Source organism: Camellia sinensis, chromosome 12, assembly GCF_055761805.1.
Source record: "Camellia sinensis isolate YWXY chromosome 12, ASM5576180v1, whole genome shotgun sequence".
NCBI lineage: Eukaryota > Viridiplantae > Streptophyta > Magnoliopsida > Ericales > Theaceae > Camellia > Camellia sinensis.
Window position 1 is genome coordinate 17,924,012 of NC_138972.1, and position 17,422 is coordinate 17,941,433.

Here is a 17,422-nt window from a genome sequence, read left to right on the forward strand (position 1 = left end):
AGAAGAATTTAAACACCCCAAAATAACAGAATTCGAACATACCAAAATAACAGGAAAGATCCCAATACTAGAAATAATAATAACTTATTGTTGATAGCATTCCAAGAGAACACACCTTATCCCTCCCACATTTTCCACTAAATTCTCAAGCCTCAATCATGGCCTATATCCCCTTCCCCAAGTTGCTAAGCACACGATAAAAAAACAACACTATATGCAACCGTACCCTTAAGTAAGAACCCTCAAATTAGTTGTAATCATCAAAACAGGGAAATAATAACTCAGTCATACAAGAGTATAAACAAAAAAGAGAAAGCATTTATTGAAATCGTCCTGAGACTCTTGAGAACATAAAATAAGTAAACACCAAGAAAAGAAAATGCAAGAGTAGGATACATCTCCAAAAACATACAGCCAATTTAGCAAACAGTAATCAGTTCTCTCATCTCGGGTAGACCGACATGCCAAATTCTTCTTTCTCAATAGCAGCAGTGAGAGATTAGTTGTTGACATTGGGCCTCTTCTTTGTGGTGTAAGGGTAGTACTCCTTCCCGTTATCAATTCTGGTGGTCTGACCCCCAGCATCGATCAATGCAGAAGTGACTGCCAGTGCTGCTCCTGCTGAAATTGCTGTTGAAATGCTTCTTCCTGCAGAAATTGAACCACCGTCAGCCAAACTAACCACAGTAATGATTTCAATTTACTCAAAATAAATATAAGAATGCCCCCTTAGAGAGATGGCTAATGTGACAAACATGGATCAGAGAATACATGGACCTATATATAACGTCAATTATGTTACTTCTAAAACCATAGAAGTTCAGAAAATAAAAATAAAAAAAACTAAAGAAATTTCCTCAAGCTGTAGCTCAGATTAAAAAAGGTAAAAACTAGGTCTCTAAACAAGCAACCAATGCTTGAATGCTCTAACATCCAAACCAAAACCCATCATTCACACACACACAAAACAAAAACAAAAACAAAAACAAAAAAAGCAATACAATGCAGGGTTTGATGATGGCACGATGTATGCAGCCGTACTCCCATTTCTGAGTTGCTCTATTATAATTCCACATCATCCCAATAGAGATTCACAAAGTGGAGATCCTTAACAACCTTTTGCCATGTCTCTCAAAACCCAAGAACCTTTGTTATAATATCCCTTTGGATGACCATACTAATCCAATCTTCTACAAGAAGGCCACAAAAATCAGACACCGTGTAAGATGAACAAATTTTCCCTCATAATGCTGCTTTGCACATACTACGCAAATCAGTATCTTTTCAGAGCACTTGGTTTCTCCTCCAATTTCGAAGCATAAAAAAAATGTTCACCATAACATGTGCGATGGACTAACCAAAGTCTTTCACCTTGAAGTGAATTGCATAGGTCGAGTTTCTCAGACAAATTACTAACTACTTTTGATAAGACGGAATGAAGAAAGAACTTGCAAGAAAAGGAACCATTTGGATCAAGAGACCCATGTTCCGGAATAAAAAAGAAACAATATCTAATAGGGAGAAGAAAAAAAAACACACAATATTAATGGATTTAGATCGTCTTCATTACATAGATGGAATGCACATCTTGAAGTTGGACAAGATTTTAGGAATTTCTGCATTTTTACTTCTAATATTTTTTTTTATATGAGATTTTATTAGGAAACTTGTAATTTAGTATAAATATTAGAGAATCATTAGGTTTCTTAACTGGGATTTATTTTATTTTCCTAATTTTTAGGTTTCTTGTTTTCCAACATTAAATTCGTTTACTGTTTCCTAATTTCAGATTTTCTCATGTTCAAGTTTACTTGGTCTCCAAGGGTTAGGTTATTATAAATAGCTATGCAAGTCTTATGAAAAATACAACTTTTGATAAATAATATGAATAATGATTCATCCCCCTAATTTTGCTCCCCCAATTTCACCTCTAAATCTAATAATGTGGAATTAAGAGAGATAGATATAAGAGGGAGAGGAGTGTTAGACCACTTCACATGGGAGTGGACCACATCATTAGAGGTGGAATTGGGGGGACAAAATCAGGGGATGTAGCACCACTCAAATAATATTTTCATAATTCTCTTCCTTGCGGGTTCAAGGTTTCATTTTTCTTGTGAATTCGAAAGCCCTTTTGTCTACTAGAACGATATCCTAGTTCCCGTGTGTATTCCTCTATGCCACATCTATTATAATCCAAAATCAACAGTCCATAATTGTTATGTCAATTTGAATTTCAAAATCTCCTTCAACTGCTTTTGAATTTGAAACAAAAATTTATTCATGTGGCTCTTTCCTCCCCATTTCATGATCAATAGTAGATTTATTTCCCCTGCCCCTCAACCAGGCTTAAAAAGCAATTAAGAGGTGCACATTAGAAGAAAGAGCACATTAAACTTGGAAGAAATTATAAGAACAATCGGGATAAAGTTACTAAATTTTGAAAATTCAAAAATTCAAAGAAAAAATATGAAAAGAAAGAGCTATCAACTTATCAATAAAAATATTTAAGCTTCAGAGCAAAGAAGACAAGGTCCACATGATAAAATACCCCAAGAATACCTAATGTCAAAAACAAGGCAGATTCAACACTAATACAAACTACCATGACACTATTGATTCATTTTTACTTGCACTGGTTTGGAACCCACAAATCTGGTTACCTTCCACACCTGCATCAGATCACTAAATGCCCAAGAGAATTAGGCTCCCTAACAATGTTTCATAACCACTTCTGAAATAAAGCTGATGCAACGCACACAGGTTTGAAGCAAGTTTAAGCTAACTTAGGGTTAGGTTTAGTGAAATAATGCTAAGGGTGGTTTAGGGTTTGGTCATGAATGGTTTGGGCTTAAGGAGACAAGAATTTGGTGACAAAATAAAGACTAATTATGGGCTGGAAGTAGTAATCTGTGAACAGAATAGGAAAAGATAAAAAGGATGATGAAAACTATGAATTACGCCTTGAATCCCTTAGGCATCACACCTAGGGTTGGATTGCATCACACAAACCCTAAAGAGGCTCAAAGCTCTAAAAATTATATAAATTCTGATTGTTATTTTATTAGAAGCAATAGATTGCTTTATGTAGGACTAGAAGACTTCCTCAACAAACTAGGACCAAAATAGGAAACTATTACAAAATCTGACTTCTAAAACCTATTTAATGTCAAATAAAACTCATAAATATATTAAACCAATACCAAGACCCATGGGTGAACACAACAACCCATTATTGAGACCCACTTCAGATATTCGGCAAATTACAAAAATACCCTTGACCCTAAAACATAAATATAAATAGATGAAAGACTCAAATTAATTTATCCTAGGTCCCAAGTGAGCCTGGCATCATCTAACACGTGCCAAATCAAAACTTGAGCCTTAGAAGCATCTTTGTCATGCTGTTTATAGACTATAGTATTATGCTGCCACTTGTCTTCATCATCTCTCCCTGGCTTGAGAAGACTCGACCCCGACAAGTTAAAAGCATGGGAAGATCATGGTCAAGGCGACGAAACTCATCATCAGTGATCCAATACAATCTGAAAGTGGACGACCTTTCCATTTAATAAGATATTTTTGATAGCCACCTCCTCTAGTAAAAACCAATTGGTGATCTGTAATGTTCTGATTCTAAAGCCCAACTTGAAACCGACTTGTATGGATGCTTCGACACACTTGTGGGCTTGTAAATGGATGAGTGATGTTATTATCTTATTTACTCCTTTTGGTACTTTGCATATTGTTTGAAGTCGTAATTTACACTTAGAACTGTCCTAGGAAAACAAAGTGAGAGTCTGTTTTGGGAATGATTGCACCTGCGACCAGGCCGCAACCAAAACAAATCTTCTGGTCCTTATGCCTTGAGAAATTGTGTGGCCCGCGGTGGGCCACGATGGAGGCCCGCGATTTGCATGGTTCAGCCTGCAAGTTGGGTTCACGCCCACGACCAAAACCACCTTCTAGTACTTTTGTCTGTGTTGTTCAACACTCATGAGTCATGACGAGTTAAGTCACGATGGTGGCCAAGACCATCGCGCCCGCACTATATAAAAACAGAGCAATGCACGAAAATATCACTTTTGATCCAACTTTCTGCGCTCTCTCTCTTGTGAGATTTTGATCTCGTTTTAGGAGCTTCAACCTTGGTTTTGAGGCATCTAGACTTGGATTTGATGTCCATCTCCTTCTCTGGTATTGCAAAGCTTGGCGGGAGCATTGTTTTATTTTCGGCCAAAAGTTGATTTGCACATTCACCATTGCTCCTAGCTTCTCCTTTTCTCTACAAGAGGTAGGGTTCTATTTCTTAGACTCTATATGAGTTTATTGGTGTACTCGTGGTAGTTCAGTATAAAATTAACATCATGTTGTTGATTTGGAAAGAGCATGTATTTGAGATCAAGGTTTGGTGATTTTGGTGGGTTTTCGCACTTGTTTCTTATCAAACTTATTTTTATTATAACAAATTGCATATGGATACCTATTTTGAGAAAACCCTAAAATTGTGTGTGAAAACCCTATAGACTTGTGAGTTTGTGTACTAGTTTTAGGAGGTGCTTAGCAATGACCACTGGCAGACACATGGGGGATTCACCGAGTCTTGGTGTTGATGTTGGAAAAATGGTGGTTTAATCAAAACATCTTAAACATGTTATATTTGTATAGCATCCTGATCATCTATACTTGCGGAATTGTATTGGTTTATGAAATATTCTCTACTGGGTAGATGTTCACCACCCTATGCGACTGAAATCTTTTTAGCTGTTCATAGTGTGCCTCGGATTTGAGGCAATGCCCCAAAATGTGTGTTTGAGCTTGAGGAGCCTTTTGATGGTAACGCTTAGGGTCCTTATTTTATTTAGGCCGTGAGCCATTTTTGATTAAGGGTTGTACCCTTTTTGTCTTGTAAGCCTTAGGGCAACTTTACCATACACTTAACTCTAATAGCTTGATTTACATACTTTATATTTATTTCACCTAGAATCTAAATATAGGATGTATGTAATGGAATTATGTTATGGAATGGATGATGTTGATTAAGCATGTATGAGAGTTCACCCTTTTATTTTCTTTTATTAATTGTCCTTTTGTCTATTATGTATTGGATTATTCACATGGGTTAGATCTTGGAAATCCGGAGTGTGACAACTTAATGTTAGCTAGCCAGATGTGAAAACCATGGGCTCGTGGGAAGTGGTTTAACCACAATGGGTTTTATCTCGCACGGTGAGGACATTTACATGTTTGTGTCCTAAATGATACCATGCTTATGTGTTGCATCTTATTTGGGTATGGTGTTAAGCTTCACGGATAGTGCTTGGTATCTATTAACTAACTTAGAGATCTCATTGGAAACACACTTGATTAATGTTGCTTCTAGTTGGAATTCTAAGAGAATTCTAGAGCAAGTAATGTCTATAGACTTAGCTCGATTATGTATTAAGTGGTGTGAATGTTAGGTTTATGTGGAGTGAGTGTGATCTAATTTGTTAACTTTGGTAGTTTGTTAAGTTGGAGTGATGTGTGAGTATCTTGCCGAGATGAGTTAAATTGTTTATTTTGAGATTGCGTTTGCTTCTTAATAGGATGTCGACATGAACTTGATGCGGTAAAGGTAGAGGTAGACGTGCTGGCAAAGGCGCACCGCCTCCTGTTATACCACCCCCAGAGGTTCTCGCTCCCGCAACACCGATTGCAGGGTGCAGATATGGCGAGAGAGATTGTGGGAGCAGTGAGAGGCACTCTGGCATGCAATGAAGTTTCGGACACTCGCACCATCTTGATCACTTGAGAGTTCTTTCAATGCAAAAGCTCTATCCCAAAAGAATAATCACCCAATGTAAACTTAATCATCTAAGAAAAATTGACCATATTGCATTCAATCAAATGACAAACACAAAACTCCCATATTATCGTTTTAGCATATGTTTTAAGCCAAACTCAAACTCAACATCATATGCTTCTTATTTGAGAATTCTTTCATTGAATCATCATATTAAGGTTCAACAAGTTAAGCAAGTAATAATTTTGAAAACTAAATTCCACCATATTTCCTAGTCCAAACTAAACCAAACCAAATCAAGCCTTAAGTCTCATCAAATGGGGTCGGCTACATGAATCATTCTTCTCCACTCAACTCTATTAACGGCCATTTAGTCAGTCGAATTAAGGATTTTCATATATCTATTTATTATACTAGCTCACGTCAATCTAGGTCAGACCCTTCCTCTAACACTTCCATCAACTGCCACTATATTGTATCTCTTCGCTGCTACATGTATGTGACCAAACCATCTCAAACTGTTCTCTCTCAATTTATCTTCTATCATTACTACTCCTACCCATTCACAAATATACCTCATTCCTAACTCTGTATTTTCTAGTCTTGCCACACATTCACATTATCATCCTCATCTCAACAACACTCATCTTATCTACATGTTTCTTAGTTGCCTAATATTCCGTCCCATACAACATCACTAGTCTAATAATCATTCTATAGAATTTTCCTTTTAGTATAGTGGGTACTCATTTATCACACAGTACGCTAGACACACTCTTCCACTTAAGCCATCCTATCTTAATTCTATGGACCACATTCGCGCAAATCTCTCCAGCCGTGGTGATAATCGATCCTAAATAATGAAAATGTTTACTCTTAAGTAGTTCTTAGTTCTCAATCTTCACTTCTCCTCTATTTCCATTGTTACTGTTACTAAAATTACACTTCATGTACTCTGTCTTAGTTCTACTTATCCTAAATCTTTTAGATTCAAATGCTTCTCTCCAAGTCTCCAAATTAGTGTTATCTCCTTCTTTAGTCTCATCCATTAACACAATATTATTTGCAAAAAGCATACACTATGACACATCATTCTAAATATTTCTCATCAACTTATCCATAACTAAAGTAAAAATATAAAGATTTAAGGTTGACTCTTGATGTAACTCCACAGTAATCAGAAATTCACTCGTCTTTCCAATAGGCGATCTAATAGTGGCCATCACACCTTCATACATATCCCTAATCACGTCAATGTAACCTTTTGTCACCTTTTTCTTCTCTAAAAAAGACATTCTTCTCTAACACCAACCAGATTATAGTGATAAAAAAGACATTCTTCTCTAACACCAACCAGATTATATCCCGAAGCACTCTATCATATGCTTTCTCAAGATCGATAAAAACCATATGAATGTCTTTTTTCTTTTCTCTATATTTTTGTATTACTCTTCTCAAAAGATAGATCGCTTCCATTGTTGACCTACCAGGCATAAATCCAAATTGATTCTTTGACACCTCTGTTATATCTCACAATTGACGTTCCACCACTCTCTCCCACACTTTCATTATATGACACATCAGCTTGATTCTTCTATAGTTGTTGCAATTCTGGACATCTCATTTATTCTTATAAATTGACACTAAAATACTCTTCCTAGTCCAAACTCATGACAAAAAAAAAAATAAACAAAAACACTTAAACAAAATGAAAAGATAGGGAAAAAAAAGAAAGAAGAAGAAGTGCAGTTTTAATCTAAGAACTAAGAAACACAGCAAACTATGAATCTAGCAATCCACAAAAGTTTCAATTCACTGATGACTACAACAAGAAGTATAAAGTCTCCTAAGTATTTTTCTTAACAAATAAAAGATATGCTCCCATACCCCTTTCAGTTTCTAGAAGAGCAATCTCAAAATAAGATAAGAAAGAAATAATGGTGAATGGTTAAAATTGAATCGTTTATGGGGCCGGGTGTAGCCAAGTGGTTTAAGGCAGTGGATTGTGAATCCACAATGCACAGATTCAGTTCCTATTGTTAGGTCAAGAAAATGCAAAGAACCATAAATAATATAGAAGATATTGAGGCTCAACAAAGGAAATAGAAGTCGAAATTGGAAATCACCCATTCCATACCAAGCTAGTGAAACTAGAACAAAGATGCATGTGATAGTGTATATAACAAAGTGACGCAGCCAATTGATGTGCAGCATTTACAGCAGAAGCCAATAGAGCATCAGCAGCTGTTCATGAAGTGTGAGTATCAGCTGAAGCAACAGCCGCTGGATATAGTCCAGCTGATGTAACTTGTCAAGTAGCTAGACTTTTGAGTTTGTTACCAAGTTAGTCACATTCCAACTGTACAACTTGTATCTCTCACTCTTATATATAACCTCCTTGTAATAGACATTTGTGAATGAAATGAATAGACTCTGAATTTCTTCAGCATCCATTAATTTCCATATGACTAGAATTCCTAACAAACATTTCTCCCTCATGAAACCATAAAAATGTCACAACCACCAAAATACGTGTTACAATATTAAACAAAATTCACAAGAGGAAAAGAATAATACAGCAATCTAAATGCGTCAAAGACAAAGTGTCACCTTTGTAACCATGAACAGTAGCCCCAGCAACGAAACCACCAACAGCTCCATTGATAAAGTCCCTCTTCATCCTATAATGCTGCAACAGCTGCTCTACACCTATGTAAACACCGCCAATCGCAGCAAAAGTCATCCCATAGTTACCCATCATTTTGAGGGTTCTCATCAACCCTGGAAGTGCAACACTTCTTTCAACACGAGGCACATCGTGCCAAGTAGCAACTATGGTACCCCAAATAGTACCGGCAGCTAAACCAGTGGTTGCACCCTTGATCGTTTTCATCATTGGGGTATCATCATCTTCCAAATACCTAAGTTCTGAAGGATCCATAGATCTCCTTTGACTAGGTAATGATCAATGTTGCAAATAGATTGAAACATCAGTATGAGGGCAATACTTGAGCAATCAAAGTGAAGTGATTTTGCTAAGATGATCTGTACCGGATTCCAGACAAAATAAACAACTGGGTATAATATAACACAGGTAACATTCAAAAACATGATCACTTTAGTTTCTACCCTGATCTTAGTAGATTTTGCATTAAGGTACATTTTTTCTTTTCGTTTTTTTCTTTTAACACTGTTTTTGGTTAGAGAATTTGGAAAAAGATTTCGAAAAGGAAAGAGAAAATGTGTGTGAAAGTAGTTGAAATATATGCATATTTTATTCACATTTCACCTACATTTTCCTTTTCTCTTTTCAAATCTCTTCACAAATCCCCCAACCAAACAAAACGCGTAAAGGGTTCTGTTCTGGTGAACAAAACAATTGCCATTTCTCAGCCAAAACTAACAAAACTTGTCTCCTATCAAATTAGAACAAGAGATATGCAGAGACCGCATGTTCTGAAAATGAACATAAAAATAAAACATGAAAGAGCAAATGTGATACATTCGGTAAATTCCCAAGGGAAAGACATTTTTCCAACACAAATTTGGATACCAGAGTGAAGAAAAGAAAATCGAAACATTTGTTTTTCGTTATTTGTGTCGTGCATACAAATAAATCTCTAACAAAATGTAACTTTTGTTTACGCTATGCACTAGTGATTCTCAAAATAAATATCTCTTTCGCTTACAAATGCACAAATCTAAAGAAATTGAAGAACATAACTAGAAATCCAAACCCTATGCACTAATTTTCTGGTTTGATTGAGATAGAGTCGTTTCCGCGATGCGTGAAAACCCTAAGATCAAAATTTTCAAGTCCATATAACGTATAGTTATCTATACAAATATATTTAGAGAGAGAGAGAGAGAGAGAGATGCTTACTACAGAGACAGATGCAAAAATTGATCTGTGTAGGTGACGATTGGAGATCGGGGTGTGAGTGAAAAAGAGGGACAGAGCAGAGACGTTGTGGAAGTGTAGGTATCGAACAGTTCAATTGAAACGCAAAATGCCCAAACCCTAGTAAAATTTAAACCATGGTTAGGTCGAGACCAACCTGTGTTTTTTTTTTTACCTTCTGGTACATCGGAAGAAAAGGAGACAACTCTTTATAGTATGACAATTTTCCCATCGAAAAATCTTTAGTACGTATGTATGAAACAATTCCATATGTACTAACAATTTTATTAAGGAGTTGGTTTTTTTTTTTAAGGCTATTTTGTTTTTTTATGAGTAAAAAATTGTGAGAAATGATGTGATTCAAAATGGATAAAAAGTTAAAAATTGGATAAAAAGTTACTTTCCAAAAGACCCCTAACTAAAATGCGATATTTTATTTTATTTTTTAAATTTTAATTTTTCCTTTTTTAAATTTATTATATTTTCTAAAAATCATGAAAAATTCTATATAAATTAATTATCTCTTTATTTTTAGAGTTGAATACTAAAAATCATATATCTACTTCCACGAGTCCTATATAAATATAAACAAATCGTATCCCTTCTTATTCACACACAAAAAGAAAAAAAAAAAAAAAAAGGGCCTCTCTATATTTTACATAAATAATGATTGAAGAACTGTTTGACTTTTTTTACTTTCAAAGGTTAGAAATATAATTCGAGCGTGCCAGCAAAAATCAATAAGTCCTTACAAAGATTAGAAAAATGTCAACCAATTAGTCAAACAATTGCTTCAAAATTCTTTTAGCCTCAATGAAGAGGACTTTACTAGTGGTTTAGTTTTTAGGAAAAAATTAAGAAGACTAATGAAAGTAAAAGAAAGAGGAAAAAATAGTGGCAAAAATCAAACTTCATTAAGTAAATAAAAGTTTACAATAGTACCTTCGCACTTCCACAGCTTCGAAGGGGATTACATCAACAAACTACTTTAGAATTACTCCTAGGAATTTGAAGTGTAGTACAGGAAAGTAAAAGACTAGAATTTAAAGGATTGGAATATGTAAAATAAATAAACTGGTTTCTAGATCTGGTTCTGGGTTCCTGCATTATTAGTACTTTCCTCTATTTATAGGCTCTGAAGATAACCGTCGAAGTGGCTGATAAGCATCGAAGTAGGTGATAACTGTCAATGTGATCTTCATGATCACTAAGTATGGCTTTGAACAATTTGCTTCCACTATTCCACTCTCACGGTTGGGTTTCCCTCCTGAATTTGAATTTAAATTGTAAGCTACTGTTTGGCCACGTCATCTTGGGTACCTTGACTGTTTCCATGTTTCGTGGATCCATTGTCACTGCTACAAGTTGCCACGCGTCTGTTGATAATTAGAGACCTTTACTGATTCCCCTAATTGCCCCTTATGATCCATGTGTCAAGCTGCGATAGGTTTGTACAAAATATATAGCCAACATTACCCCCCGCACTAATATAGCCAATACTTGGTAATATTAGTGGATCAATGCGTTTTGCCCACGTCCTAGGATGTGCATGGTAATCAATTATCCTAGAAGTATAACCGTCTCCAAGCAATGTTTAAAACACTGACCTTCCTCTTGCGTTTGGTCCTTACCTCCATTATATGTGCAAGCCAGGGATTGATACATCTTTAATGGCTAACCAAATCTTTTCCTTCATTGATGAAGTATACGAAGAGGCTTTGAACAATGATGGTCAGTCTCGAAAGAACTTCCATGCATTTATTAGCCATATTTACCCTCCTCCATTTATACAAGTTATGGAGGCTTTTGCAGAATGTATGCCCTTAGACCAAAAACTTGCCCAAATAGATCTTGAAAGCTCTTCATCTACTCAAAAACCTTCTGCGTGGGATGAAACTGCCTCATCTTCTACTAGAATTACTGGTTGGAATGTTTGGCCAACACCAAACCAACCCCAAACAAGGGAACGAATTCATCACAGACTTGTTTTTTTCGCGCAGCTCCATGCTATATTCGTATGTGTCACTTGACCGCCTCCACTGCCTCGAAGACAACCTTCTTTCGGTGTGGTATCTTTCCACCTTGCCGACAAAAATAGTACAGAAGACCCCTCATCTAATCAAAGCTTTGGAACTAAGTCCTTCACTCTTGGCTAAGAAGGCAAAGCTTTGCTCTTTTGACTGGCTAGAATGTGTGAATGAGCCCCAGTTTCTGCCTTCTTTTGGAGTGAACCCAACTGCGCCTCTCCTTCCTCTTAATCCTAATTGGATTGAGGAACTAAAACTTAACATCTTCGAAGGTCAGTATTTGACCCCATACCAAGCTCTAGTTCCTCTAACTGCTTACCAGCAGTAGAAAGCCCAAACCCTACTTGCTACCTTTTCCCACTTGTTCTTCAAAGTCCTTCAAGGTAACACCCTTTATCAAAACTTTTTATGGGCTTGTGACATTGTCTCTCGATGTCACAAACTTAATCATGTGGCCCAAGCAGAACTTCACACTTTCTTGGACCAACTCCCCCTACTGCTTAACTGGCACAAAAATGCCTCCGCCACCAGTGCATCATTGGAGAAGATCTCTGCCATTCATTTTCAAACCCAATACGAGGCAAAGAATCTTCTTGAAGAGTATGAAGACTTCCAGAACCATGATTCATAGTATAAAGAAGATGCCAATATGGGTGATATGTATAGGATGAATAAGATGGATGAAGTGGAGACAGCTTTAAAGCAAACAGAATTTGAAATGAGGACCCAACACCTTTTTTACCAACTACGGGCTCACTAATTAGATAAGCCAAATTTGGATAGGATAGAGGAAAGGCTAGAAAAGGAACATGTATTTATTGAATTTTGCTGGACAAAGTTCCATGACCTTATCCATTCCTTACTTTTACAAGATTGAGAATGTAGCCAAATAAGCCCTCATAGTGTAAACATTTACAGTAATAGAATTGGGTTATGTGTTCCAATTATATGGTTTATGTTTGTCAATATGAATAACTTTTGTCTTCCAACTTGTTCCCATAATTAACAAATATCAACCCATCTCTTTCGAAGCCTGGTCAAGTGTAATGAAGTATAGTTCCCTCAAAAAGTGATAACATCTTCCTTCGAAGGGCTTTGCTCAGTAGAAAGTCCAAGAATTTACTTTCATACTTTTGAATTTAAAGACAAGGGTTTCTCTTCTACCAATTTGCAAGTCTTTTTAATCTTTAAAACTTTTATATCAATTCAGCGAATACTAGTTTCACAACCAAGTACTCAAAGGCACACTTTCTTTCAAAAGAGAATAAAATACTCCTTCGAAGGAAATCTTATTTGGTAGAAAGTCTAGGAACATACTTTTAAGACCTTCGAATTGTTAAACAAGTTCTAACTTTACTCGAGTTAAGGTATAGGCTTCAAATTTGTAGCCAAATACTGGCTTCGAAGCCAACTATTCATTTCAAAGCCAAGCTAAACACTTCGAAGTATATTTTCTTTCCTTATAAGGTAACAAAATGTTGCTTTTGAGGAAATTTTCTTTATAAAGATCAAAAATGTGTTTTTAGGATCTCTAAAATAAAGGCCTTGATCCCACATAGGTCAAAATAAAATTCAAATAACCTGGGCCTATTTGACCCATTAGGTTAAATGGGTAATTTGGACAAAAAAGTATAAAGCCTCAATTTCCCACACTCTTACCTATTTGTTTGTCTAGTCTTTACTCTCACTTCTATTGTTGCTAACTTCACTCTTTACCTTTCTCTTCTCATTCTCTTCCCTCTTCTTTTCATCCCTCATTAATGGCTTCTTCTTCTTCTGCAAAAATACCAGTCGTTGAACATCTACGTCCCTTAGTGGCTTTAAGGAGGTGCATTAATGACGAGATAGCCAAGTACGAGATACTAGAGGTTCAAAGTGCGATGAATGGAAGAATTTTCGTCTCTCGCCACCACGATCAAGGGGAGTATTGTGATAACTGTAGACACCCCATTTTTGACCGACCTTAAGACTCAGATGTCATCGTTTGTGCACGCAATGATCGCGCATGTTTGTGCTCGTTTCGAGTTTTTGGGGCTTTCGGCTGAGCGCTTTGTCTCGGGACCTCTTAACTCTCTTCTTCTTGGTTTATTTTTGGACCATGCCTTGGTGTCTTTGCCTGGAGGAAGATAAAGGCTTGTAGGCCACTTTTTGTAGCTGTAGGCTACTTTTCCCTCTTGTAGGCCACTTGTAGTGGCCCGTAGGCTGGTTTCGGGAGTTTTTGGCTAAACGCCTTGTCTCGGGACCTCTTGGGTCTTTTCCTTTTGGTTTGTTTTTGTGCCATACTTTGTTACCTCTTGCCTAGAGGAAGGGGAGGGGCTGTCGGTCAGTTTTGGCATTTGTAGGCCACTTTTTCCTCCTATAGGCCACTTGAAGTGGCCTGTAGCCTAGTTGAAGTGGTCAGTCGGCCACTTGAAGTGGCCTACACCTTTTTTTCTGCTTTTTTAGATATTTTTGTTGCCAGCTGTGCCAGTTGTTGGGTACAAAAGGCATCCTCCATACACGTGTACGGAGGGATTGCACCAAGCTTCTAGTTTGTTGAACAAGCTTGAGGCTTGGAATTCTATAAGAGGGAAGATCCCTCTCCCTTTCCAGGGGTTCAGAAATGTGTGGAGCAAAAATATCTACTCTCTCTCTAGAATTCTCACACTCTCTCCATATTTGTGCCTTAAAGTGTTGTTTCTCCATACTTTTGCACACAAACACCTACTCAAGCACCACCATCATTGAGCTAAGGTTCTTGGAAGCCTTATTTGAGTGGTTTTAGTTGGTCTTTTGCCTCAGAAGTTGCTGTTTTACTGTGGTTCTTCAAGGGTGAGTAGTTACCCACTTTAAGCTTTGTTTTGCTTAAGTATTTGGGCATCCTTGTATGCTCTTTTAGGCCTAACTTGCAACTTCCAAAAGTTCTCCTTTTAAGTGCTTAGAATGTTTGTTTGAGGCCTCTTAGGTGTTGAGGGTGTTCTACCCTCTTATGTGCCTTATTTGTTTAGGCTTGGTGCCATCCTTTAAGGCCTTTGAGATCACCCTTGTTTATCCTTTTCACCACTGAATTCCAAAGGAATTTTAGTGGTGTAAAGTGGGTTTTGAGACCCAAAATGGATGGGGGTGGTCCGCCCCCTTTATGCCTTGTTTGCATGTGTAGTTGGCTTAACACTTTGGCATGTTTTTCTACCCTCTTGAGGCTCTATCTTAGCATGTTTTAGGCCTCATTTTGCCATGTTATAACTCTATTTTGGGTTGGTTTGGCCTCATGTTGTTTGCTTTTTACACTTGTAGTGTAAACTTGTTCACTAGCCTAACATGCTTCATAGGTTAGCTTGTTATTCTAGCATGTATTGGCTTCACCCCAGCATGTTTTTGGTGTTATTTTGGCATGTTTTAACTCTGATTTTAGCTGGTGGGGTCATCTCTTGCTTGGTTTTTGTACTTGTAGTGCAATCCTCCTTGTAGGCTTAACATGCATCATGCTTTGTGCCTCTAATTCTAGCTTGTTTTAGCTCTGCTCCAGCAAGTTCTTAGCCTTGTTTTGACCTACTTGAACTCTGTTTTGAGTGGTCTTGATCATTTGGAACTTGCTTTGTATAGCCATAGTGCAATCTTGCTCACTAGTTTTGAGTTTCAAAGTCTCTAGCATGCTTTGCTTGAGTTGTGTGCATGCTTTGGCCTCATTTCTCACATGATTTTAGTGTGTGTAGTGTATTCATACTCTCACATGTTTCACACTTTCAATGCTTTTGGAGAGTTGTGCCTTATGTCTTGATCATGGGCTAATTTGTATGCACGCTTGCCTAAGCTTTTGGGCTACCATCTCAGCATGTTTTTGGTCTTATTTTACCATGATACAACTCTATTTTTGGTTGATGGAGTCACCTCTTGCTTGGTTTTGGTACTTGTAGTGTAATCCCATTCGTTAGCCTTACATGCTTAATGTTTTGGCTTACCATTCTAGCTTGTTTTTGCTACACTCCATCATGTTTCTAGCATTGTTTTGACTTGCCTTAGGACTATTTTAAGTGATCTTGGTCCTTTGGGGCTTGCTTGATATGGCTATAGTGCAAGTGTTTTAGCTAGTCTTGAGTTTTGGGCACCTTAGCATGCTATATTTGTGATGGTTGCATGTAATTTCAGAGCATATACATGTGTCATGTTCTCACTTCTTTCACTCCTTGAGAGCTTTTGAGAGTTGTGCCTTAGTTGTGAACTACCAAAGAAGCATGCTTTTCTACTCCTTTGAGCCTTAGTTTGAGCATGTTTTGCCACTAATTTGCCATGATATAGTTCTGTTTTGGGACTAGCTTGGGTGCTGGTGCATAGTATCGCATAGTCCTAGTGTTATGTACCTCACTAGCTTTAATGCTTGAGTCCTCTAGCATGCCATATTTGTGTTGTTTGCATGATATGTCATCATTTGGCATATGATTTCAATGCCTACATCTCTGCCATACTCTCTCATTTATCACTTCTTCATTGTGTTTGTGAGTTGTGTTTAATGTATGGCTTTCTAGCCAATGCATGAACATGTTGTTGTAGCTTTTGGTGCCTCATTTCTAGCATGATTCTACCATTGTTGTGGCATGAGGTAGGTTTGACCATTTAAGCATTATAGTGCATGCTTCATGTGTGATACACTTCACTTGCCTTGATGCCTTAGCTCCTAAACATGCCATGCATGCATTGCTTACATGATAGAGCCCTGTGCATACCACTCTAGCATTGATAGATAAGCATGTTGTTTGCATGTGTGTTGCATTGCATTGTGTTTGGATCGGGCGTTAATCCAAACACGAGAAACGAGAGGTGTTTCATACTTGAAGTGATGAAACGCGCCTCATTTCTTTGTCGCCGTCCCCCTTGATTGTGCATGATAAGGTGGAGGCCTCTCGAGTCCTATGTGTTATTTGTGCATTCATAGACTTGTATGAACTCGGCTTCTCAGCCATCGTGCATTGTGATGCTCGGTTGGTGGCCCTAGAGTCGAGTACCACACCCCTTTGAGCTTGAGAAATGATAAGGGGGGTGGTTGTACACAAATACCCTGCAAATGCCTTGCTTTGCCCTTATTGAACTTTGTTTGTAGCAACAATTGGCCGACCGGCCAGAGGAAGTGGCTGACCAACCACTTTAAGTGGCCTACAGCCCTTTTAAGTGGCCGACAAGTGGCCTATAGTCTCCCCTGGTGGCCGACAGCCCACCAGTTTGAAGGTGGTTCAAAGTTATTCTGGTTCTAAAGCAGAGGCAGTCTGGGAATTGGTTCAGTATTCAGGAATCAAAGCAAATGCAAACAAAGGCAACCGGTGGCATGGCAACGAGATTTCAGGAGGAAGCAACTGAGCATGCATACATTCCTCGCCTCGAGGCTCCTTTTAACTACTTTTCTTAGCTAGCTAATTCTTTGGTTTTGTACTTAATTAGTTAACGTGCTTAGCTAATCAATTTGTGTTGTAATAACTAATTAGATAACTAGGATAGTTAATTAGTTGTGATTTGTAATAGTTAGCTTAATTAGCATAGTTAGTTAGCTTTCATTTCATTCGGACCCTCCGTCGAGAGGGCACAATGTTGTAATAAGTGTGCGTGAGTGTGTGAATGTCTTCCAAACCCCACATCTTTCTCTCTTTTATTTACCAGCTTTTGATGGTTAGTTTTAGGGCATGTTTCAATTAGCATACTTATGCTTTGCATGCGTGCATCATTCATTCGTATTGCATGCAC

At 37.5% G+C, this 17,422-nt stretch overlaps 1 protein-coding gene across 2 annotated transcripts; it reads right to left on the reverse strand.

The window, feature by feature from the left end:
* Positions 1–298: 298 nt before the first annotated feature.
* LOC114297023 (outer envelope pore protein 16-3, chloroplastic/mitochondrial) lies at positions 299–9,930 on the reverse strand. Of its 2 annotated transcripts, none has more exons than XM_028241373.2 (3): positions 9,669–9,930; positions 8,396–8,739; positions 299–648 (listed from the first exon to the last, which is right to left on the reverse strand). In XM_028241373.2, exons 2-3 carry the CDS (start codon positions 8,724–8,726, stop codon positions 500–502), a joined length of 480 nt encoding a protein of 159 aa, XP_028097174.1. In that variant the 5' UTR covers positions 8,727–8,739; positions 9,669–9,930; the 3' UTR covers positions 299–499. The 2 variants fall into 2 exon arrangements, with proteins under 2 accessions (XP_028097174.1, XP_028097175.1); XM_028241374.2 differs by having other exon boundaries at positions 8,396–8,830; positions 9,669–9,854.
* Positions 9,931–17,422: the final 7,492 nt, after the last annotated feature.

Bases quoted from the DNA above. Each gene is read 5' to 3' on its own strand.
- LOC114297023 (XM_028241373.2), bottom strand. From the start codon at position 8,726: ATGGATCCTTCAGAACTTAGGTATTTGGAAGATGATGATACCCCAATG. The intron at 649-8,395 runs GTGACACTTTGT...CAATTTCTGCAG, and splicing joins TACTGTTCATGGTTACAAAG to GAAGAAGCATTTCAACAGCA.